The 24,452-nt window shown below is 37.8% G+C and overlaps 1 protein-coding gene across 2 annotated transcripts in view; it reads right to left on the bottom strand.

Annotated features, from left to right (window-relative positions):
* Nucleotides 1-5,550: 5,550 nt before the first annotated feature.
* ARFIP1 (ADP ribosylation factor interacting protein 1) overlaps nt 5,551-24,452 on the bottom strand; it is a 40,043-nt gene continuing 21,141 nt past the window's right edge. For both annotated transcript variants that reach the window (XM_009283308.2, XM_009283309.2), the window contains exons 6-9: nt 22,522-22,743; nt 18,827-18,984; nt 15,608-15,782; nt 5,551-7,139 (exon numbers count right to left, since the gene is read on the bottom strand). In XM_009283308.2, the coding sequence (XP_009281583.2) occupies nt 6,984-7,139; nt 15,608-15,782; nt 18,827-18,984; nt 22,522-22,743 (711 nt within the window). In that variant the 3' untranslated portion in view covers nt 5,551-6,983. The remainder of the gene's footprint in view (nt 7,140-15,607; nt 15,783-18,826; nt 18,985-22,521; nt 22,744-24,452) is intronic.

Raw genomic sequence — 24,452 nt, 5'->3', positions numbered from 1 at the left:
ACCCTGGCCGCGGGGCGGCGGCGCCCCGTTTCCTTCCCTACCCGGCCGGTGCTACCGAAACGCCCGTACGGGAGGAGGGCGACCTGCGCGCCAGCGCCGGGTGCTGCCGCCGCGGCGTGCGGAGGTGTGCGTTGGCGTCCTCGGTGGGTCTTGGTCTAAGCAAGCTCCTGATAAGCTGTCTGATGAGTATATGAATACATGTATCATTTACCACATGCTTTCACCGAAATCACAGCAACTATCTCTATAGAAACAGGACAGCGGTGCTGTCAGCGGCTCCCTTCCACGGCCGAAGCCTTTCGCCCTCTGCGCTCGCTCCCCGGCAAGCATCACCTTTTCCATTCCCTTCCCGCGCCGCCTCCTCGCCCAGGCACTACCCGCCGGCTCAGCAGAGCAGGTGGCAGCAGGTAGGCAAGATGGGCATGCAAACCTGCCTTCGGAGGCCCCTGTGTCACCAGCAGGCTGAAAGTCAGTCTCCAAAGCAGACAGCGTGGCAGAACTTCCCGCAAATTTAAGATGTGATCACAGCCCTGGGTTATGTCGCGCTAGGCAGCTCACATGACTTGTGGACAGCTGAAAGCCAACGTACCATCCACAGATTATACAGCAAACAAATATGTCGTTCTAAAATATCTTGCCAAGAGATTCAATCATGTCAAAAATAAAACCACTTTCCCAAAAAGAGTAAAGGTGAAGAACTTCACTCAAGTAAATAGTCACAGCTGTAAGGAACAAACACAGCCCACACACCCCAACACTACTTTTTACAGGAGGTCAATTCTGAGGCAGAATCAGAAACGCTTCCTTGCCTGAGAAAGGAGGGAAGGAGGGAGGGAGGAAAAAACCTCACCTCCAGCCTTGCACAATCAGCTATCAGAGCTTCTGAACTGAGCACATGAGAGAGAAATAACACCTTGGCATGGCTGGGGTGGAAGGCAGGAGCAGGACGACAAAAGCATGTCTCATCTCAGTGTGGAGTGCCTAACCTGCACCCTGCTGCCTCTGCCTGGGGGCAGGAGGCAGGAACCAGAGGAAGAGCAGGAGGCCAGGCGGCCTCCCCCCGACCCGGAACCCAGGCCTGTGGTGGCTGAGGTTACACCATCCTGGCTTACAGTTCTGCAGCCAGAGATCTGACCTACTGGTCTGGCAAGGCAGCCTGTCCGATTCACTTGATTTAAAAAAAAATATTAGAACAAAAGGAAAATTTATGGAATGCGATGTCAGAATCTGGTCATTTAAGCTCAAAATTCACTGAGTGAAAACAGTTCAGCTGCAGTAAATGGCAATTCATATCACGCCACACATCTCCGCTTGGCAGGGTTAGCGGCAGCTGGGGAGGACACACTCAGCTTTAAGCCAGCACGGACATTCCTCGAGAGTGTCAGGTCACCCCTGAGGTCGTCAGCGAGGAAGTGCATTGCTGCTTGGACTGTAGCTGCTTGTGTTGGAACCAAAGAGTCTTGTTTTCATTGCTGCCAGTCATGAGCACAAACGTTCACTTGAAAAGACGGAAAGAGCAAGCCAAACAAGAGACTTGCATAATGGCATTGTATTAAAAAAAAAACCAAAAACCGAACAGGGCAGCAGAAGACCTGGGAGCCAGTCCGGATGTGAAGTTAAACTCTTAACTTTTCCTCACCCTGTGGGGTTTTTTTCCCCCCCAGAACTTTTCCAAAACACAGTGTTAGCAAATTAATTTTAAGTTTTTAGCTCATTTTTTTCCCCCTAAAAATGTGAACACTCAGCAGGCCAAGATTTTGCCCACATAGCTAAAATTCATCCGAGTTACAAACAACTGAAAACAGGTCTTTACAGTAGGAAGTATTAAGCAACTTTAATAATAGGTAGATCAAGCAGCCCCACCTATAATAAGTAACAAATGCACCTCCCTAGAACAGATAGCATTTAGATGGGTTGGTATACTATGGAAACAAATCCCATTATTAATATTTTAAGATTCCTAGTTAATAAAATGCTCAAGACAGTTTTCAAGATGACTACTCCTTTTAAGGCATTACCTTTGTTTCTTATGAATGAAAAAACATCTTTTGTAAACTCTGCTTTTCTTTAGAGCACAAAGAGCTTCTAATGCTTTAGGCTGAACACAAATTTAATGACTGAACAGATCTAATGGGAACAAAGCAATTTATACCACCTGAACAAAAGGTATCGTCATCTTCATTACAAGCCCTCATTTCTACAGTGTTCGGACAAAGGCAGCAGAGAAAGTTAATTGTGACACTTCAGACACATTAAAACCAAGTTCTCTTTGGTTTCAAAATTAAGCATGGTGGTAGTTAACCTCTTGAAACAAAACCCTGCAATTAATTACCACTATCACATAAAACTAGCGTGATGCATACACATATGTAAGAAAGGCAAATCAAGACTGAACAGGCAATAATAGTTTTCAGCGTTATTTAACTCTTAAGTGCTTGAATTTACAGCCTTCAGTATTCTTTAAAAGGTAGCAAGGTGTATAATTATTTTTTTAATTACCACAGTAAGACATACCATTTGTTAAGTACCACTTACTAGGAACACATTGCTGATAGCTGAACTGTTCCTGACTGAACCAATGGATTTATGCTGGCATAAACAGTAATAACAGGGCATACCCGAACTAAAAATTTGTTTCAGGTGTACTCTGTCCTGTACCTGATCTCTGCACTTAACTAAGAAATGTTCTCATACAGCCACACTGGTACCCACCTAAGTTCTACCAGCCGGTGATGCAAGGGAACTCTGGAAAGATACTCTTGATCTCTTTTTCTGCTTCTCCTGGAATATCAAATATTTCCATTCCTCCAATAGCTATTATCTTTAAAATGGGTTCTCATAATGAGATGAGACAGAGTGTATTTGCTCAGAAAACAAAGTTTTTCTCACCCACAGCGATTAAAAAAAAGTTGAACATACATTTTGCTGAGCATAAGTACTTAACAGAAATACACTACCAATAGCATAGCACAGAATTGTTGCTGCTCCTGCCTCCTTCTTAAAGTCTTTTTTTTTTTTTCCCTGAAAGGCAGCTGAAGTGTAAAGAGTAATGCTTTTGTGCCAGCACAAAAGCTGTAGAAAACAAAAGATTTGCAAACCGTAGATTGAGCTTTTATGTCCAAGGCCGTTGCTCTGCAAGGTTCATACGCTGCTTCTCTGCATTTCAGTATAGGGACTCTGATAAAACAGCAACAAATCACTTTTCCTTTCCACTGCTGCTCTATCAATTTATGCCATCCTTCTCTGAGGCAGGCAGAAGCCTTCCTACTTGCTGCTCTTACACTACAGGGTAAGGTACTTCCTTAATTCACTTCAAACTATTGCCATGGTGACACACCCCATCTACCTGGCCACTTGGTTCCCGTGTAAGACTGACGGAAATTAAGAGAAAGGACCTTGGTGAAGATAGGTGCAGTGAGGTGAATGAGACCGCTGTCACAGACACAGAAATGTGCTTTCTATGCACCACTAGCTTTAACACCACACCACCTGAAAGAACACAAAGATGTCAAAGAGCTACTAACAACAAGTAACATGGAGAACAAAGAAATGTAAACCAAGGAACAGTCAACTCCTCTGTGGATCTTCTCATCAAAAAAAAAAAAGCTTTCAATTTGACACAACTTAGCTGCCAGTAGTTGGATAAGTTTGGGGTGGGGGCGATCACAAAATATGAGAAGATTAATGACTAATTAAAAAAATCTGTGACTAGTACAACCTCCACATTGAGCATGCAGCTGGAAAAGATAGCCAGACTAAAAAAAAAACCCTAATTGCAGATGAGGAATGCTAAATAATTATAATACCTTATTATTCTTGTAACACCACAATAAGGAACAAGAGCAGATAAGCAGAGAATACAAACTGAACATGCCCCCAGTTGAGTTCAAAACAGAGTTGAGCAGAACGTTTAGCTTTCCTTTTATATTACTTTGATCTTTTTTTAAGCAGAGACAGAACAGAGATAAAGTTGCTGGGAAAACCAGTTGACAGAAGATTGAAATCAAGCTGTTACTTTAATGATACTGGTGTGTTACTGTACTCTACTTGCATAGACTTCTCTTCAAATATAACTGTAGATACAAAGAACCTTTCTGGTTATAAAATGTAAGGGCTTGACAAAGCATGAAGCATGCCAAAGCGCATTTTTAGAACAGAAGAGCTGTTTGTAAAATTCATACAAACAAAAGAACAGGAGCTACAAGTTTCAAACAAGCCAGTAGTGAAGATAACTTACAGTATGGTCACTGAGAAATGAACACAGTTCCCTGGGTCTCTGGTACAGCAGCTACAACAGCATATCTGCAACGCTATTAACTGCTTTAAATTCTTCTTCCTGAGAAACCTCACACAACACTAGAAGGACTAATATGATAACTTGTAACAGAGATGAAATCTTTCACAGACAAGACTCTACTCGGTGGGTAAGGCCCCCTTGTCAAACAAACAAACAAACAATCTACCCTGACAACTGTCTATCTCGATAAACGCCAGCATTACAATCTTAAGATATTTATACAGCTTTTTTGTTAGTATCAGAAAAGCTGACAACTGTAATTACGTCCCATTAGAAACTTCAGAAGTGTCTTCCTCATATGATCTCCAGAAGCAAAAGTTTCTAAATTTGGTTAGATTTGAAGAGTTAACTTTGAACACAAGACACGAGCTTGACTTATTTCATAAGCACATATATTTGAATGGGGGCAAAGAGAGAAAGTACTACAGAAGGCAATCAGTTTAATATCCTGTCGATTAGCTGAACGCAGAACCCTCCTCACTGAGGCTATCAACTAGAACAATAGCTTCAGTGAGCAAAATGGAAGTCATTCTTCCTTCTCCCTGGTATTAAAAAATACACAGATTTTAGCAAGTAATCTCTTTTGTCCAACCTTTTCTTCAAGGTGAAGAGACTCTAGGAGTTTTAAGCCATTGCAAAAGTTTGAGGGTTTCACTATGCCACATGGGTCATTCCTGCACAAGGCAATTTCAGATTCAAGTTCACCGTTAGCATTTCTGACAGATCAGTTCCTTTTGGGCAGGGACTATCCTCAGCAGGAGACACATGAATCAGACAGAAACCAATGGCACATGTTCCATATGTATCCTTTTCCTATAGTGGTCTGAAAGCTGATATTTCAGTTGTAGTCAGGAGGTTTGCATTCTTCATCCCTGCTATAGTGCTGCTATCTGCACCTCCTAGCTCAACTGTACAGTTACATAGCTAACTTATTTCTTGCACCATCATACCATGCGCATGCCAAGATTCAGAGACAGTGGAAGTCAACAGCTTCATAAAAGTTGTAAATGTAATGAAATTTCCTTTAAAAGTTTAAGTCAAGAATTACATATACTGAAAGATTTGTTTCACTAGGAGTTTACATTCAAGTTGAACTTGCACAGTATTAAATCATCCTGAAATAAAACATCAGTGTTACCACCTAGTACTGCTTTACCAGAAATTCTTGGGCAGGGGTGGCAACTCAGAAAAACAGGACTCAGCTTTCACTGCAGAAGCTGGGTTCTACTCTTAACCATCACAAGTCAAAGAAGTTTGACTGCAAACACCTTTAATATGAATACAAAATTCACATAGGATATACATTCTGGGGAACATAAATGAACTATTACAAGAGATTCTGACAGAACAAAAACATAAAGAAGGCTGTCAGAGCAAGAATTTAATGAGGAATGATTAAAAAGTTTGATTTACATTACAGTTGTGTTAAGCACTGAAAACTTTAAGAACGTCAGCTGAAAGGCATTTGAACATACAGTACATAAATCATACAATCCACACCGTTGTAAATAACATATTTGGAGTATTTCATTTTACTTAATAGAACACAACGCAATGTAACGTGCAAATGAGGACTCCAATATATTGAATTTAAAATGTCTATGATAAAATTGACATAGAATTTTACATTTAAGGACTACACGATTGATGGAGAAATTAAAAAAGTATCCTCCATGTTACTCCCATTACCGAAGTATGCTTTTCAATTAAATAGAAAAACCATACTGGCCCGATTTCCCCTCTCAAAATCATACCTGTCCATGAAGATTAACTAAAGCTTTAACTTGCTCTAAGTGTAAAATGAAACAGCATTTACACAGTCTCCTTCCTCTTGTTGGGAATTGACAAACCATTATGCGAAAGGGTTCTTGGATTATGTACACTGGTGGAAAATATTATCTTATAAAAAGGCACATACCTGTGATTTAAGGCTAGTACGGTATTTGTTTCATAAAGTAAAATTGTAAATGAAATTAGTACATTGCATGGTTGGCCTCACTCAGCAAACCACTTGGTGCAAAGCAAAAATGTGTGCTTAGAAGCCTCAGACTGACAGTGATTCTTGCTTTAGTGTTTTTCTTTTTTTTTTTGAACCTATGATGGAAAGGTACATCTTTTAAAAAGGCATTTGCTGCAATTCCACTAGTCAATGAGCCATCTGCTACTGTTGCCTTATATGCAGATATCGCATATAGGCCTTATATTATTAATCTGCAAAATATTCTTTTAACTCTCTCCTTTTTAAAAGTCATATGAAAATTACTAAAGATGTTTTCTATATTCATCTATAAAATACCAGATGTTGGTACAAATCATGTAAACCTCCATTTGGAAATATTTTGACTAGCCACCAAAATGACCAGAAATCACAAACATCATTTGTCAGTGCAAATCTATAATAGTTTTCTTTCCCCTCCCTCCCTCCCTCCCCCATCCCAGTTACAGAAATCACCACCAACTTTCACATACAAAACGAGTGCTCTATATTTGAAATGACAGAAATTATGTTTGGCTACCTTAAAGTCACCCACTTTCCCACCAAATTCAGTTTTACAGTATTATAAAAGGGGAAAAAAATTAAAGCTGTCTGTGCAAGAATCACTACAACAGTCCTTCAACCCCAACCCTTAATTATTATCAGATTTAAAGATTTTAGGTTAACATTGGGTCCTCTTCTCTGATCTGATTACTGCTCTTCAAGCCAGGATGGGGCATCTGCTCCAGGAGTTTTCAATTTGATGTGGAACTGTTTAAGTGTCTGTTCAAGCTGCTTTTGATTCCCAGCAAAGTATGCCGCAATGGCATTGTGGAACAGAACAAGCTGATTGTGCAATACCTTAACCTGCAGGCAAGGGTAGAGATAGGTTAAGAGGAGGCAGCAGATGTTAACAACATCGCAGGTCAGTTATAAAAAAAACCAGGCATATCTGAGATGCTCAGACTTCATACAGGTTTATTTAATAAAAGTTTAAAAATACAAATACAAAATGCAAATGCAAAATTCTTTAACACTAAAGCGATTTAGAGTTTTCATAAAGTATACTTAACAGGCAATAGCAACTCAGTACGCATGGACCAAAAGCAATTCACCGAACAGCGTAATATTATCAAACGCTTGATTACAAGTACTCGATTCCTTGAAATTAGATGTCAAACCTCTGTTTAAGATACCTACCTGCAGGCCAAATGGACTTCCCTGAGACAGTACATGACAAATGCATTATCTAAGTACACAGCTCATTTATTTGCCCTCCTTGCAGAGAGTTGCTGTTTTCCAGCTCACTTATACCTAAGTCAAATGAAACTGATGTTCTTTTCCCAGCAATATTTCTTGCCCATCTCCTGTAACACAGGATTATTTACAGCACTTGGTCAATATCTTGACTATAACATTTGTGCAAAGTAGTCATGAAACACACAGGTCACAGCAGTAATGAAAACTTGGGGAGAAGAGCACAGGAGCAGCTGGAGCGCATCACTGGTTTTCTCTTCCGGTCTAGTCTATGATGACAAGCTATAGCACCGATGAAGTAAAAGTTAAACAAATGTTACATTTTCATCCTAGCATACCAGTAAACCTGAAGTTGTGAATGATGAGCAGTAAGATGCTGGAAAAGGCATCTGTTCAGTTTCTCCTGCAGCCAAAACCTGTCCTTTTTGTTCTTGAGTATACTTCTCAGCCCAGCACAACCTTACTCTTGTGTCAGAGCCCAAATCCCTAAGGTGGTGGCCCTGTGCCTGTTTTCAGCCTACAAGACCTTGAACCCAATAGCATTTAACCAACACAGAAGAGAACAGAGGAACAGGGTGGCTGACTGAGCCCAAAGGGAAGATGTGGTAGGCAGACGACTTAGCTTTCTCTACTCAAATTTTGGATCACTGCCCCGTCTGTCAGCACAATCCACAAGGGAAAGTCTACTCCTGTCATGCTAGGAAGCAAAACTGTCCTTGGGCCAGGTTTGGCGTATGCCTACCAGTTGGCCATGCCTGTCTTAACAGGTTATTTGGCTAATGCGCTTTTCTGAAATGCATGCAACTCAATACAGAGATACTTTATTGCCTTAATTTAAGAAAGGATCTCAAATTAAAAAAAGCAACATGTATTAGACATGCTCTTACACTAGAAGAGTGTAACATTTACACTATTACACAGAAATGTAATAATCTACTTTTAACATAAAATACTTTGAGAAAAAAGGGCTGAGGATGCGTGCATGTGCACACATGCACACAGGTGTATATAAAAGTTTCAGCACTAAGTTGAAATTTTTTATGCATATACAACAATTTATTTTTTTTACTGAATAGTCTCATTTCACAAATTAAGTTTTGCCAATAAACTGACGACTGTACAGACCTTAGTATCCTACTTAAGTGATAACCTCTCTTTGGTGACACAAATTTTGGACTAAGTTGCTCTGACAATTTGAAAACTGGTATTCCTGTGTTTTCTCCCCTAATCATTCAGGATAATTTAAGCTTAATACATGTGAGGCTTTTTGCCTCATTAACAGTGTAAAATGGTAGGTTCTTCCATCAAAAGGCTCTCCAAAAAGAAACATGAGGCAGATATGGTTAGAAAGGAGTCTGCAGTGCACACCGTAACTTGGGACAATGTTTTTTTCATTTACAAGAGGAAGAATTCACCAAATCCATTATGTACAGACATTTTAATATTTAGGAGATGTAGAATATAGCTAACTACACTTGTTCAACAAACTTACAGTTCAGCTTTTCAAAGTCACAAAAGATGGCCTCTTTCAGTTTGTGTGAGAACAGAGGTATATAAATACACATATTTTTGGTATCTATAAAAATATGTATTTTAATCCCCAAAATATTAAGTAATATAAGTGGAAAACGTCACAACAACATCAAGAGTTTGCTTTTAAAAGTCGAGAGCAAAAAATTTAGCAAGTACACTCTTTCTTGAGCAGATTTGTTCACCATTGACATGCAAGGTTTCACACAGTCCAAGCTAGTTCTATCACATTATTAAAATGTTACAAGAGTTTTATTCATAGTGTTTATAGGAACTCAAATGAAACAAGGGTAATTAATCCACCCTCCCAGCCCAAGTTCATCAATTTGAGGCCAAATTTGGTACTTTGTTAGGGCAGCTTTTAAACACCAAGCTTTTGTGAACTGCCCTGAAATCTTCTGATAATTTTATAAATTCAGTCAGGCCTAGGCTCAAGTACGTGTGCACACGCACAGAGAGGCAGGAGTTGACAATGTGGAGGCAGATGATTTGGATTGAAAAAATAGGTTTTGTTTCGGTGGGGTTTTTTGAACTACCAGAGCTACCTCATTGTATGAGGTTCTATCTCCAAGCCAGAGCTACCTCATTGTGGTGTAAATTTCGTGATCATTATCAAACTGGTTGCAGAGGTTTATGATGTTACAAATTCTGCTCTCCTCCTTCAGAAGCCATTTGCTAAGTGAATCCCAAAAGTGATGGTGGGATCTTATAGAATCATAGAATAGTTTGGGTTGGAAGGGACCTCTAAAGGTCATCTAGTCCAACCCCCCTGCCGTGGGCAGGGACATCTTCAACTAGATCAGGTTGCTCAGAGCCCCGCCCAACCTGACCTTGAATCTTCTTATCCATAGCTTCATTCGGGTAACTTTAAGATTAAATTTCTAGAGAAAGACCACTTAAACTGTCTGGCACTGTACAAAGCAGCTCTACTATGAAGCAGCAGCCAGCTAAGAGAAAAAAAGCTGTAACATCTCAAATCACCTAATGACCGCTGCAAAAACACCTGCAATCACAGCTAAGAACTAGACGACAAGTATTCACTTAGAGCCAAGTTCAAACCTAACCAGTTTTCCCATGAAAGAATCTCAGCCTTGCCCACTCCTGTATCCAGCCATTGATTCCTACTGTGTTTCACCTTAGCCCTCTGTTGGCAAAACATCCATGCAGTTATGTAGTCGGCTGGATCAGGGAACAGATCTAGATTAAAACTAACCAGACAACAACATACTTGCTTTAACCTGGATCAGTTCCCCAATCTGATTCTCTGCACAGCTGCAAAAACACTTTTGTAAGCACAACAGAGAAGGCAATGTGGGGGGAGGGAGATAGAGGATGAAGGGACCACTTTTTTTTTTTGCAGCAAAGCCTTGAAGCGACTGTCAGGCTACAGCGCTGAGGGCCAACTCTTGAGCACTAAGCTGTAGCACCTATTCCAGTAAATGAGCATTTGAAGATTTGCCTTTCAATAAAAGAATGTTAATGGTATGCTGCTAAAGTACAGGTTCCAGTGTATAACTAGCATGCCTGTCAAAAAGCCATCACGTTTCACAGTTGAACATCATTTAAAATCATTGTTCCTTGTTAATTAACTACATACACCTATTTGTTCCTAATTACAAGCAGAGTAAGCACTCCGTAATAGGCTTGGCAAACTTAAGTCTCAAAACAAAACTGAACTTTGTGGATAAGCATAAAAAAAATGGGCATGCCCTAAACAGAAGAGTTGAGTTTCATATACAGAAGATACTGTAGGTTGGATTTGAGTTTTCACATTTCCTCTGGGTGCTCTTAACATTTAATTTCTTTTTAAATATTGTCCTCTTCCCTCCACTTCCCTCTGAACACAGTATTTTCCATGGCACAGTAAGTACAGATTTCTTTACATCCTCCTCATTCAGACTGTTTCAGCCATCTCAACGACCAAAAAGACTACCCCCATTCTTTCTGTCAGTTTGTACCTCCTCACAACTCTCAATCTTTTCCCCTAGCTATCTTTATTTGAAGTTATTTGGTCTAAACAGTTAGGTTTATCTGGGTTTCCATTAGATTGCATATTGCTTTCATTTGTAGAAGCAAGCATTTAAACATCAAACTCCTGAAGTATAACTCACAGAAGTGCATTCAATTTCTTTCTTTACACAGAAAGGTTTGACATTTCTCAAGTGCATACATGAATAACAGTTTTTCCTTTCTCAAAAAGACAATGCCTTTTCAAAACTTTTTCAGTGGCAGAAGTCTTTAAGCTAAGAACAGGCCACCATCCTTATTAAAAAAAGATTAACTATTTGTAAGCTACAGATTTTGATTGCAGCTATTCTTATACTCATTACCCATTGCTACAAACTTCTACAGAACTCTGCCAGCTGGCGATAGCACCAATACAACTTTGCAGCGACATTAAAAGAAATCAGTTCTAACTTCAGGATCAAATGCTATAATGAAAATGAATAGAAATCTTGTATATCTTGGTTTTACAGACAGAAACTCGCAATCTCAGCTTTACTGCAATTCAGTTCCCTGAACCTTTGGGGGCTTTTAATTGAAATATTAACTTATGAACCCAGGAAAACAGGCACAAAAAGACTGCAACCACGTGATGCCTTTTTTCCCCCTAAACATAGGGCCAGCTAGATTATGGCTGTTTGGTGACACTTGCAGCAACACAGACCAACCGGAGCCCACCAGCCAGTTAAAACTGGCTTCATAGTTCCTTTGCAGTGACAGCTGGAATCACCTTCCAGTTTTCCCTGCTCTCCTCATATATCATGCTTATCCAAATATGGGACAAAACTTTTGAGTGGGAACATAACTGAGTGCATCTAGTGGAGGTACATTTACAAAAGAACATCTAGGATTCTGTTTTGACATTGATTTGTCAGGCAAAAAAAAAACCCAATTTTTTACAATGTTTAATATTGGTCAGACTGTAAAAACATTTATTGGGAGATAATCATGAACTGATTTATCTAATCTAAGATTAAACCCTAAATTGCTTAATTGCTTTGCTATGGCAAGGTTTCATCACACAATTCTGTTTTCAACACAGAAGTGATAACAACAACTAAGCTTGAGACTACACTGTACCACATCCTGTATCAATATATACAAGACTTGAAGCCAAAAGGTTTACAATCTATAACAGAAAAAAAACTATATGGCTACCATACCATTTTCTTACCTAAAAAGGCTTCCCTAATTACACTCAGAACAAATATTAATTCACATCTGGATTCAGCACCATGACTATACTTATTCATGAAGTTGACGATTAGAGATTTGCATCTATCTAGTATATTGTAGCATGAGTCTGGCAAGGCCATGCCTTGATATAACTGCTCACATACTAACCCTCATTTGCCTTGTATGCAATAAGCCTGCAACAACACAGGCTCTCTAAAACAGCCTACAAAAAGGCCCTTTGTGAGAGACTAAGTAAAACCAGTATTTTGTCTGTCTGATTTTCCTTTCTTTTGATGTCCCATTCTATTAAATGGGCACCAACATGGTCCTGGGGATAGACACACAAAATGGCAAGTTCCTGTTACTAAGGATATAGTATCAGTACAACCAGTATAATTCCCTCCCCGGGACTACTGTAACAGCTTAACAATACCAAAATCGCCCTTCCACTTGGGAGTTGAACATCATAGATGGTCTTCAGTTTAAAGCATCTCCTAAACAGTGCACTACTCCCACAGCTGAAGCAGCTGTGTTACAGACACACTCAGACAGCTGTACACATTGTGCTCTTCCCCCTTTCTTTCTTCTCCTTCATGTTAGGCTCATGCTGTATTTATAGATGTTTAAATTATGATGGATCATAGCAATTGTTATCATGCACCTTTGGAAAAAGTAGAACATCTGAGATTATTAAATCTAACTGAAATTAAAATCTAGTTCCTATACTTACTGATCCTATACTTATTAATAATCCTTTAAAATATAAAAAGTAATTGACTTAAGAGCAGTCACATACACTTTGTATGTAACTAAAAATTAAAAGTAGTGTTTATAATGGTTATATAGTTGTCTGGCAAATCAATTGTGCATTCCAATTTCTTAATACTAACTGCAGGACAAGTATGAGGTCTAACAGGAGCTCCCCTCCATTGACATTAATAAAAAAAAAAAAAGGTTGACACCAGAAAAAGGAATAAAGATGCCAGATTGGTAAGAACATCATCTCTCAGATAACCACTGCCTCCCACTACACCCCAGGAAGCATTCTGGGCAACAGAAGAACAAAAACTATCAGACACAGATGCAAACTGGAAAAAAAAGTGCTCCTGAAATGAAAATTTAGGATTAGGATTAAGAGTACATGTTGTTTACTATGGAGAATCCCATACAATAAATAGAAAACGCCAAAGTAAAGCTTACCTGAGTAAAGCTCTCAGTAGATAATGATATTTAAGCCAATACTTGACTGTAAAGGAAGTCCTTTCTATGGCTTATTTGGGAACAAAATTACATACACCCTTCAATAAATATTTTGACATCTCTAGTGTTAAAACTGAGAAATGTCAACCAGTGATAAAAAGGCTTAAGCATGTGAAAGTCCCCTCTGCGTTAATCTAAAAGAAAAGGCAGGAAGGAAAAAACAATCTCTTTCAGAAACAAAATTTGTAGGCTGTGACTGCTAACAGGATGCTTGATCTAATTCAAGACTGTCACTAGGAAGACAGCTTCATTAGTGTTCCCTAAATTATCTAATTTAGTTTTTTAAAAAATACAGAAACTTTTTTGTACAAGATGGAAATAAAATGGTTTCACTCTGTAGCTTTCCTATCTGTACAAACATAAATTGATCAGTCTGCTGTATAGTTAATGCAAACCAAAAGGAAGCAAAGTAAGTGCTATTTTCAACCAATTTGAACTTAAGCATCAGAATTCCTGTACAGATATGAGCTGGAAGGATCAAAAATTTCAACAGAAGTACATTATATTAGTAGCAAACAACTTACTAGAAGATGAAAACAAAGGGGGGAAAAAAAAGGACACCTTCAGTATACCCATTTTCAACCTAGCACAGTTTTAAAACCTCAGTTCTTATGAGCATTTTCTAATTTTAGCATAAGTATCAGCATTTAGATTAGACTTCAGCTTGTTCAAGAAAATTAATTTCAATATGGATTTTTTCCATTTGAAAGTTAATGGGCTACAAGTTTAGCAAGAACAACAAATGAAAGTCAGGGCAATACCAGTTTTTAATCATCTGATGATCTGGTTCATCAACTCTTAACATGCTAAATGGCTATGTGATTCCAGCTCCCTGGTCCTAATGCAAATGCCTATATGAAGTAACAGTGCTCAGAAGCTACGTTTTTAGCATACATTGTTTTGGAAATGAAAAAGTTTGTTGATTTTTCTCCACTTTTTTCTTCTTCTCATCTGTTGATGGTTCATGTTTCTTCCCTGTCTTCCATCTTTATTCTGAGTAGCTGATGCAACTGCGTATGTGATAATATATTCAAGAATTCAGAATAATCAGTTTCAATTGGTTTAGTTTGTCCCCATTATTCTCCCTTCAAGTTTCCTCCTTCCATGCAAGGAGCATGGTTTGCTACTGTTGTCATTTGGGGCCACTCCTGTATTCTCTGACAGGCAGTTGTTACCTACATTCAGATCTTTAAAATATATGAATTAACCAACACTGAAAATGTTAATCCACTGTTAGACGTGGACAAACTGACAAAACACTATCTTTTATGTAAGTTATGATCATATTTTCCTCCCTCTGAAGACACAGGAAATATACTCATAGATTATTATAACCCTTTCATTTACTATGAGTGTGAACAAAAATCAGATCTTGAAAGGCCATCATTTTTACATCTAATTAGAAACAATTTAAAAGGACTTGTTTATCAAAGAAAGCACAGTTTAAAAGTGTGTTCTGTATGGCCATTCTATTATTGCCTGGTAGACAGAATAAGAGGGGTAAGAATCCCATCATTAAGAGGGTATAGATGAAATGGTATGGTTGGAATAAACACATATGGGACAAAAAGCCTTCCAACCAACAGTTCAAGAGCCCTGTTTAGAATTAAGAAACTATAAGGGCATTAATTATAGAAAGTTGTAGTTCTCAGTTCAAGTTCATAGTTTAAAACAAGCTTAATTTTGAAGAAGCCTCTTCACAGTTCTCTCACTTTCTTTGTGCATATCCTCCATGACAGTGTTGTCAAACATAAGTATTACTTTGAATCTTTAATCAGTAGTTATATGACTCATTCAACCATTAAATGCAATAAACTGGAAAAGTAATGCTTTTCCAAACTTGAAACCTCCCATATCAACAAGAAACTTACTGTCCTAATGTTTGCCATTTGTAGCTGGAGCAGCTTGATTAGGGACTTTTAAGGTTGCCTGCTCTAAAAGTGTGTCCTCCAGTAATAAAGCAAGAACTCAGAAAATTCAGCGTATTTTCTTTGCTTGCTCTACTTTTAAATTAAGATACTTTAAGATCTAACAACTAAATTATTTCTAGCAAAGCAGAAACTTACAGGACAAAACTCCTTAACATAACATCAGAAGTTGTAGCTTACCTTATTTTCTTCCAGAAATTTCAATTTGATAGATACATCGTTACGCATTTTGTCATATTTCTCTTTATGCACTTGAAACAGTTGTTGTGATTGCTCAATCTTCGGCAGAGTGTTTGTATCACGAGGGCCAAGATTCAGCTCTTCTAGGTCTGTTCGATAGGCATCATATTCAATCCTGAGAAGAAAGAGGAGGAAAAAAATCTAAAGGCAAAGCGTCTCAAAACAGACCTCACATATAGGGCCAAGTACAATAGAAGATGAACAAAACAGTCAAGTACGGAAAAAACTAAAAACCCAGGCAAGTTTTTCTTCCCCCTCCTCCTATTCATTAAGCAAACCCACCCTTAAGTACATTGTATAAAACTGCCTCAACAAGTACCCTCCCTCTTCTGTTCCTGTCTCAGCCACATGCTCCCAACCCTCTGTTTTGGGCCAGCTTCAGTGGTCAGAGCCTTTCCTGGGACACCTCAGCTTATTAAACCAGATAAAGCCAGTACATTTTTTTTTCAGGTTATTCTTCTGCTGTTGAATCAGTTCAGTGAAGAGTTTGTGTCGAGAGCAAGAGAAGCATGAAGAGCAGGACATCCCCTTTAAGCAGATGTTTGAGCAATGGCTCACTTCTGCCAAACTCTGTCCCAAGGTTTTGTCAGCATGCTCTAGGCTTCTCTGTATGCATTAACTGGAACAGCTTTATAGTTCCTTCCACAAATAGTTTTGTGAGAACTTGTCTGCCCTATGGATAAACAGGCTGCAAAAAGATGATGCGTTATTTATACTCTACTGAGAGCCTATCTTATTTTCCTAGGGAAGTCAGACTCTCTGGATCAATACCACCACTGAAGGAGATAAGGGAAGAGAAAGACAGAAGGTTAAGACTAAAAGCCGGGTAAGTATTTAAGCTAACTCTGCTCCAAAGGCATATGTCCCCCTTCTAGATAAGACAGATGAAAACTATTTTCTAATTTACTCTTGTTCTCTCCAAATTATCTATCCTGGATACTGCTAGCAAAACCAGAATTGATGTTATGGTATAGGCTCTTGCCTGCAAAGACCTGACAACGTCTTAATTGAACCAGCTAGTCATCATATACCACTATTTATTAAAAAAGTTATAAACCTCCTTGATATCCTTCCATATTAGACTGTACCATTTTATTACATGAATAGAGATGAACCAGTCATACCTTCTTTCTCATTTTAATGGAAAAAAAATCAAACTGTCTTAAAAGTATTTTTTAATAGAGAAGTTTGAATATTCAGTTTTGTCTTCAAAAACACTAAGTAATTTTTTTCCCAAGAAAGTTTATTTAAGCTTTCTATTCATCAACGTATAGCATTTATAAGTGGGAAAAGCACCTATGGAATGTTAGTAGTTTAAAGATTGTATCACTAGATTGTATCACTAAAATAATCTTCTGCTTTCCAGTGTTACATATAAGTCTACCAAACACTGGATCCTTGCCAGATAAACTATTTTTATATTTTAAAACATTATTGCAAGTGGATGAGACAAATGTAGTAACAACCTCTAACTTTTTTCCTCCTCCTCTTATGCAACACATGCTTCTTTGTTCACAGCCATCTAGCATTTAACCAGGTAAAGCAACAGACAATAGCCAGAAATCACTCCAGGGTGATGGGCAGCCCTGCCCAAAGCCTCACTCTTCCTTCCATACTTCTTTGTAGCTTTCAAATCATGGAACCTAGCGTGTCAGCATGTGATAGATGCCAATTTTAATGGAACAAACCAACCTATTTCTGGCTTTTCAAATATGCTTTCTCACAAACAGACATTTCTAAAACTGGAAACAAATCAGGATTAAAAACTGGTTATAAAAAACAACTTTTCAATTGGTATAACTGCTCCAAAATAAAATACAATATTTTCAGAGATAAAAGGAGTTATAATATTCACAGGGCTCTTTCTGATTCTCATTGCCACTACAATTCAGGGTTTATTGAAATAATTTTACTTAATTCCAAAAAGGAAACAAACCAATACAGAGTTGATAGAAGAGGGGAACAGATGAATGCTGAAGTACAACTGGGGACAGGGAAGAAGAGGTACAGAAATAAATGGGACCTATTTTCACATTGCAAAATGATAGATTGGCTATGTAAGAGAAGAACTTTTGTAACTTATTTGCCTTACTGAAGTGGTAAAATACTTGATGTCTTTAATAAACAGAAAGGGAAAGTAATGAAGGTATTTCAGGATGGAAGAGCCATATATTGAAAGTGACTGGCAAGAACAATCTTAACAGATGTATTTTGTATAAATTTTCAAGGGGATACCTGGAAAATGTATGAATCTTTTTTTTTTTTTAATACTTTAATGTAAAAAATAAAGCAATACTTTACATTCAGATTAGTTCTGCCTTTTATGCCTTTTGGAAGTTTACCTAAATATCTAAACAATAACTTACTATTTTGCTCATAAATAAAGCATTAGAACAGAACAATGAAAAAAAGGGTGGGAAAGAACTTCAAAACTCAAGCAGTTTGCAATTTTTGACCTAAAATTAAAAAAAATCACAAGAAATAATATGCATAAAATACATCCTTTGGCAAATTAAAAGAAACATACTTTATCCTATTAAGTGAAAGAAAGTCATAATGGAACCGAGCATCAGAAAGGACCACAAGTCCAAACCCTGGCAGGAGAACAGAACCTGGTTTTAGAGTACTATGCCATATCTGAAAGTAACCTTCTCCAGGGCAGGAAACCCATTATCTACTGCTAGATATTATTCACTTACTACAAAATTTCTTTTTTATTTTCCCCTTTCTGACCTAGCCTGCAACTTCTGCATAAAAATTGAAGTGTGAATTGCACATATTGTGCATCAACAGAACCACAAGATTAAATGTTTTTCAGTCAAAGAAATTATTTCACCTATTACAACGTAGCTAAATAAAAGGATTAATCTTGCACTGTTATGCTGCTTAGAAAGCCACCTTAATCTATCAGGCAGGAAAAAATAGCTATAATTACTCTTAGATATAGAGCTAACAAGTAAAACAGAACATTTACAAAACATTTGAAGATACAGGCAACGAGGCAGTTTAACTGTAAATCCTAATTATATAAGAGTTGTGTTATACTTATAAGGTTATTACCTGACAGGTTAGTCACTCAAATGCAAGGACTAAACTGATACAAAGTCTATTTCCTGAAGATCAGTTTGTAATGAAAATAGCTATACATAGAATAGCTACCTGGCACTTTCATACTGTTTCACAGTCAATAATGTATCCTCAATTGTTTTATTCACCAATGTATTCACACTGGCAATAAAAAAGTTAATAGCCCCAAGAAGTGTTTCTCCATTTTTAGCTAGAAGTTTCTGCGTATCTGCATTGTAGCCAAACTCCTCCTATAAACAAAAAGCAGAGAAAACAAAACTGTAGATCATTTAAAGTCATAACATTCATCAGCAACTATATTAAAAAAAATACAAACACACAGATGTGAAAGTTCTGTCACTTCTCTTTGGGTATGGTTATGATTAAACAGATATGATTTCAATAAAATGTTCAGCTCAGTTTTTATGAAATCTCTCTAACATCAGTAAAACATGGTTTGCAATTATGTTACCATGCATGATGTTAAATCCTACTTTATAATGTGATTTTTCTGCACTCCGAAGTCTTGAATGTTACTTAAAAGTAGTGCTAATGTTTATAATGTGATTTTTCTGCACTCCGAAGTCTTGAATGTTACTTAAAAGTAAGTGCTAATGTAATCTTTACATTGTCATTCAGCAGAGTTTCAATCCAGCATCTCTTATGCAGTTGTCTAGGTAATGCTTTAATATCAACAGAGACACCACTACATTATATACAGTAATATAACTAAATTCACAAGACCACGCAATATTAATTAGCTATTCAGTTTTATTCTTACATTCTGCAAAAAAAGAGCACTGCAAAAACCCCCAATATCTATCACAGTTTAATAGGCTGTAAATAATTGTAGAGCAGAGCATTATAATGGACAGCAAATAGAAATTGTAACATAGCTCAGCCATAAATTTTAAAGGGACAAGGGCGAAATTATTTCCAAGGCATTTCACTCACATTTGGATATATGTTTATTCATGTCTGTCTTTTTTTTTTTAACAGCAGTGTAAGCCCTGACCAAGGCTGCAAAGATTTTCCTAATGCATGGATGCCAAACGAGTCCAATTATTATATTTATGTCATCCATATGGCATCTTCATATTCTGCAGATGGGAGTTCTCACAAAAGAATACAATCTTTGGTTGTAATGGCTGTAAAACACACTAGGTTCATATTTGGAACTTGGTCTTTTTAGGCTTGCACACTGCCAACAACTGACTCAGAAGTGCTGTATTCTCCCAGTTCCCTTTCATCTGTAGAACATGAACACCAAAGCCAAATGATATTTCATGTTAACATGAACAACTTCATGAGGGCAAGGGTAATGGGCAATGGTAAGGGAAGAATCCTCTAGAAAAGGAGGTGCAGTGGAGGTGAGCAATTTGAAGAAGTAAAAAAAAGAAGAGAACTTAAGGCAAGTTTTCATGAGCTAAGCCCTGTAAACACCACTAAAGATCTGTCACCTTTGCTTTACACAGCTGCTTGGGTGGCAAAAGCAATCAGCCAAATCACTACAGGTCTTGCTGAAATCAAAAATAGTCTTCTTCAGCTGGCTCTGCTCTAACATTGCCAGCTACACAGTAACACAAGCGCTAGCACAGGGAAGAAGTAGGAGCATGCAGGCAGAGACAACAGCAGCAGGACTGCCCCTTTCAGCAGCATTCAGTCCCATCTCTTTTCCCTCCTGCAGGCAAGACCACAATTAGTTTTCCAGCTGGTCCTCTGACCCAGATCATCACACCCCAAATGAGCAGCACTACCAATTCAAAGGAAGGGGTTTAAGAAGGATGGGACTGCAGCAGCCTGCAGTACTAAGAAATATGCTAGTCAGTCCTTCTACTGGTTCATACAGTTTCATGTAAAAACTTTTGAGTTTTGTCCATGACCTCTGCGGATACCTCTTATGAAACAGACAGGAAATCCGTTCTGTATCAAGAGTTTACACTCAGTTCATACTCTATGCACAGGTCAATTAAAATTGGAATTCATCTGTCTATATAATTAGAGGCACATGAGCCTGGAACCAGGAATTATCTTTGTATCCAAAAGAGAAACAGCAAAACATTCACATTAAGTAATACCTCTGCAGATACCACATTGAGATCTCATTTTGTTATCATGTATAAAATAAGAAATGTTACCTTAAGAAGTCATGTAGGGTTTTTGTGGGTTTTTTTTAAACTTATACACTGTTATCACGTTAAACATTAAAGACTAACTGTTCAGAAATTTTACTTTTAGTCTTGCACAACTTTTAGAGGCAACAATGCTATCCAAACATCCAAGAAGAACAGGCCAGGCTACAGATGGTAATACAGTACAGATTAAACAAAAGGGGAAACACAAAGAGGAAAGAGACAAACATCAGGCAAGTCTCCAAGAGGCAAAGGTTAGATAACTTTTATTACAGCAGCAGAAACCTTTATTTGATTTTCATCAACAGCCCCATTCAATAATCTATACAAGAGATGAATGACTGAAACAAATTCCAAGACCAGTACAAGAGGCTGAAAGAACCTGGAAGAACAGTATTCCCATTAGAAGTTACAAGCTATTCATGGAAAAAAAAAAACCCACAACAGTCATTAAACAAGAACATGATACCAGATTTAATCCAAGTTTCAGAAGAAACATACAACTTCAGCACATACTTCATAATCACTAAGTTTTGACACAAATATGGGCATGTGGCTTGTGGCATGTAACTGATTATTAAAAACTACTTCTTTTAGCAGATTATTTAATTTCTTAGCTGCTAGAAGTGCTCTACTTCCACAGATTTTCATCTATCAGACTGTAATATTAAGAATTCCTGTACTCCAGTGCAGAAGTCTCAATTTTTTTTCAGCTAGCTATCAGTTAAGGTTCCTCTGTGCAAGCATGAACTCTACCTCCTCCCTTAAACCTCAATGGGAATAGACCGTCATGAAAAGGGAAACAGACAGAGGTTTTTAAGTTTAATAATCACAAAGATAATTTGGGCTGTTTCAGCAGCTATATTTTAGAGAATCATTAAGCCCCTTAATACTGGTTTTCCAAAGGATCAGTAGCAGTATCAAATTGCTTTAACTTTGGAAGTACAGAACAATCAATGTAGAAGAAAGCCAGTTACTATGTTTTGTATGCACATCTACCTTCTTTCTCTTTACAGCAGACAGTTTTATTATCAGCAACAAAAAGTGCCAGTGTTACATAAACTTCTAAACCAAGGAATCATTAACAACCCAAATGCAGATATCTAAAGATTGCCTCTCTTGCTCAGAAACTCCAAACAACGTAAGAATACAGATTAGTCCTGTTAGTAGCAAAATTCTGATTAAAAAAGGACTTTGAGATGAAATCTCAATGCTTAAATATGCTACAGAAAAATAATTTACTCACATTCAATGTGCACAAATGAAGTAATGTGCCCTATTCTACTTACTCCCAGGCATATTCCCCAAAGACATCCTGTAATTGAAATGACGTAACACTCTGGAACACTGATGACATTTCATTAGAAGCAAAATGAATAGTAAAATGCATTTTCTGTACAAAGGAAAGTTGTCAGCTCTTAAGTCCAACCGTTAACTAGAGGCAAGCATTTAAGAAACAATCAAGAACTACAGTAATTTCAATAATTTCCTATAGTTTTAAGTGAATTACAAAAGCTTTTAACACAAAGAACATGTAATATATTGTTAACTACAATGTTTAGAAAAGTAGCTGCTAACTACTATATACCCTGCACAAGTCAATTAGGCTTATCTTCATCTCTGCCATTTTATTTTTTAACACTATAAAAGTCTTACATGAAGTTCCAATGATTTCAAACTCAGGTCAGCAAATGCATCTCCAAGTTGCCTCTGGGTATGTACCATCTGGAAGAGTTGTGTGGACAGCATCTGTGCCAGTCTCAAGATATTTTCATATTTTTTTTTGTTATCTCTCAATATATCTATCTGAGCTTCTAGTTCCAGATCTACTGTTCTTGAGCCACGACCCAATTTTTCAGAGATGATCTGACGTGTACACTGGGGAAAAAAATTCAAATTATAAAGAATCAAGTATATTCAAGACAACACAGCGTACACCCATTTTCAGCTTCAAGGGACGTATAATTACACACAATTCTTTCACAATCACCCCTCCCAATATAAGTTTGCACAACAAACTGAAAAAACAACACGCTCTTTAGAAGTTTATCAGGACTCAGCAAGAACAGTTGGACAAGTCTCAACTCCTGCTAAGATGAATATTCAAGTTAGCAAATCAAGAGCATAACTAATTGTTTCTCAAGTAAAAGAACACTTATCTCTCTTTAGGTTTGGTGAATCTCATTAAGTTAAAAGAAGCAATTTAGCCCACTGCATTAAAGTCAGTTAATGGGAATATTACTAGTTCTGCATAAAAATATCTAGTTAGGAGTTGTTGTTTTTTGGGTTTGGTGGGGGGGGGGGGGGCAGAGGGGAGGTAAGAAGGTGGTGGTTTTCAGCATGTTTTTTAAAGCTGACTGGGAACTCCTACTGAGAAATATGTAAAACTATTAAAATGCATTTCTCATTATTTACACAGCTATAAAATGGAGCTGATTGTCTCACAAAGACTATTTCTTTTCTGTCACAAGTCAAATTAACAGATTTGCAGTTCATTAACACAGTGAGCAGAAAACTGTGTGCTCTTACAAGGCTGTAGACACTTTCACCCAGCCAATGGCTGTGACAGCTGAGGCTGCTACCACATTCCACTTATCTGTGACACCTTCTCTGCCAGAGATTTGAGCCCAACTTGGCAGTGAGCCTCCCAAGATACACATTTGGGTTTCCCTTGACTGAGACATAAAAGAATCCATTTGCAAAGCAGATGTGTAGCAAAGCCGTACAATTTCTCTATGGAAAGCAGGAATTATTTACTGTTACAGTAAGTTACTTGAAGTTAATCTGTGGTCCCAAGAGGTGAAGGGATAACTGAGTTACACAATATGAAGAATTACTGCTAGAAACAGAATTACAAGGAAACTAACTTAGTAGTCAAGGACACAACTACTCTGAAGGGACTTAACCTAAGTGCAAAGCTGCTATTTTGTTAGGTGAAATAATGCCCAAGCCTATCTTATACCACATTCCCCAAATACATTACATCACTGGATTTCCCAGGGTTTCCAAATTCAAGGACTTTAGTTTAATCCAGTCTTTACTTCTGTCCAAAGGAGATACACATTTAACCTGCTAGAACCTAAACACAGGAAAGACTGAAGAATGATCAAGCAGAACGAGTTGGTCATAACTCATAAGCTTTAGATTGGAAGGTACAGACTATTTGGGCTACTTCATTAGATTCAACCAATTATCAAGGAGCACAGCTACTCTAGGAGACATTTGTCTGTCAAGATCAGAAATTTGGGAGAGCATAAGAAGTATCAACACAGAATACAGCTTTACTACCAAAGTCTGCAACAGAAATTGCAAAATACAGCTTAGCAATGAGTGTGATCAGAGCATAAATAAGCATTTCACTGGGAACTATGGAATTGATAGACAAATTTGGCTATTTTGCAAAAAAGCTGAGACACAAACACACCCTTATGGAAATGCAAGAGAAAAATCTGAATCATGAAAGGCAAAACTTTTGGAAGCAAGAAAAAATTACAAAGGAAGGAATTATTTTCAACCAAGGAGTATTTGCTTCAGAAGTTACAGCAAAACACCTAAAAAAACCCAGCAGTGACAAGTGAGAAAAACCT

This window comes from Aptenodytes forsteri, unplaced genomic scaffold (genome assembly GCF_000699145.1).
Source record: "Aptenodytes forsteri isolate BGI_AS27 unplaced genomic scaffold, ASM69914v1 Scaffold6, whole genome shotgun sequence".
Taxonomy (NCBI): domain Eukaryota; kingdom Metazoa; phylum Chordata; class Aves; order Sphenisciformes; family Spheniscidae; genus Aptenodytes; species Aptenodytes forsteri.
This window is presented reverse-complemented; position numbering and strand designations above follow the sequence as displayed.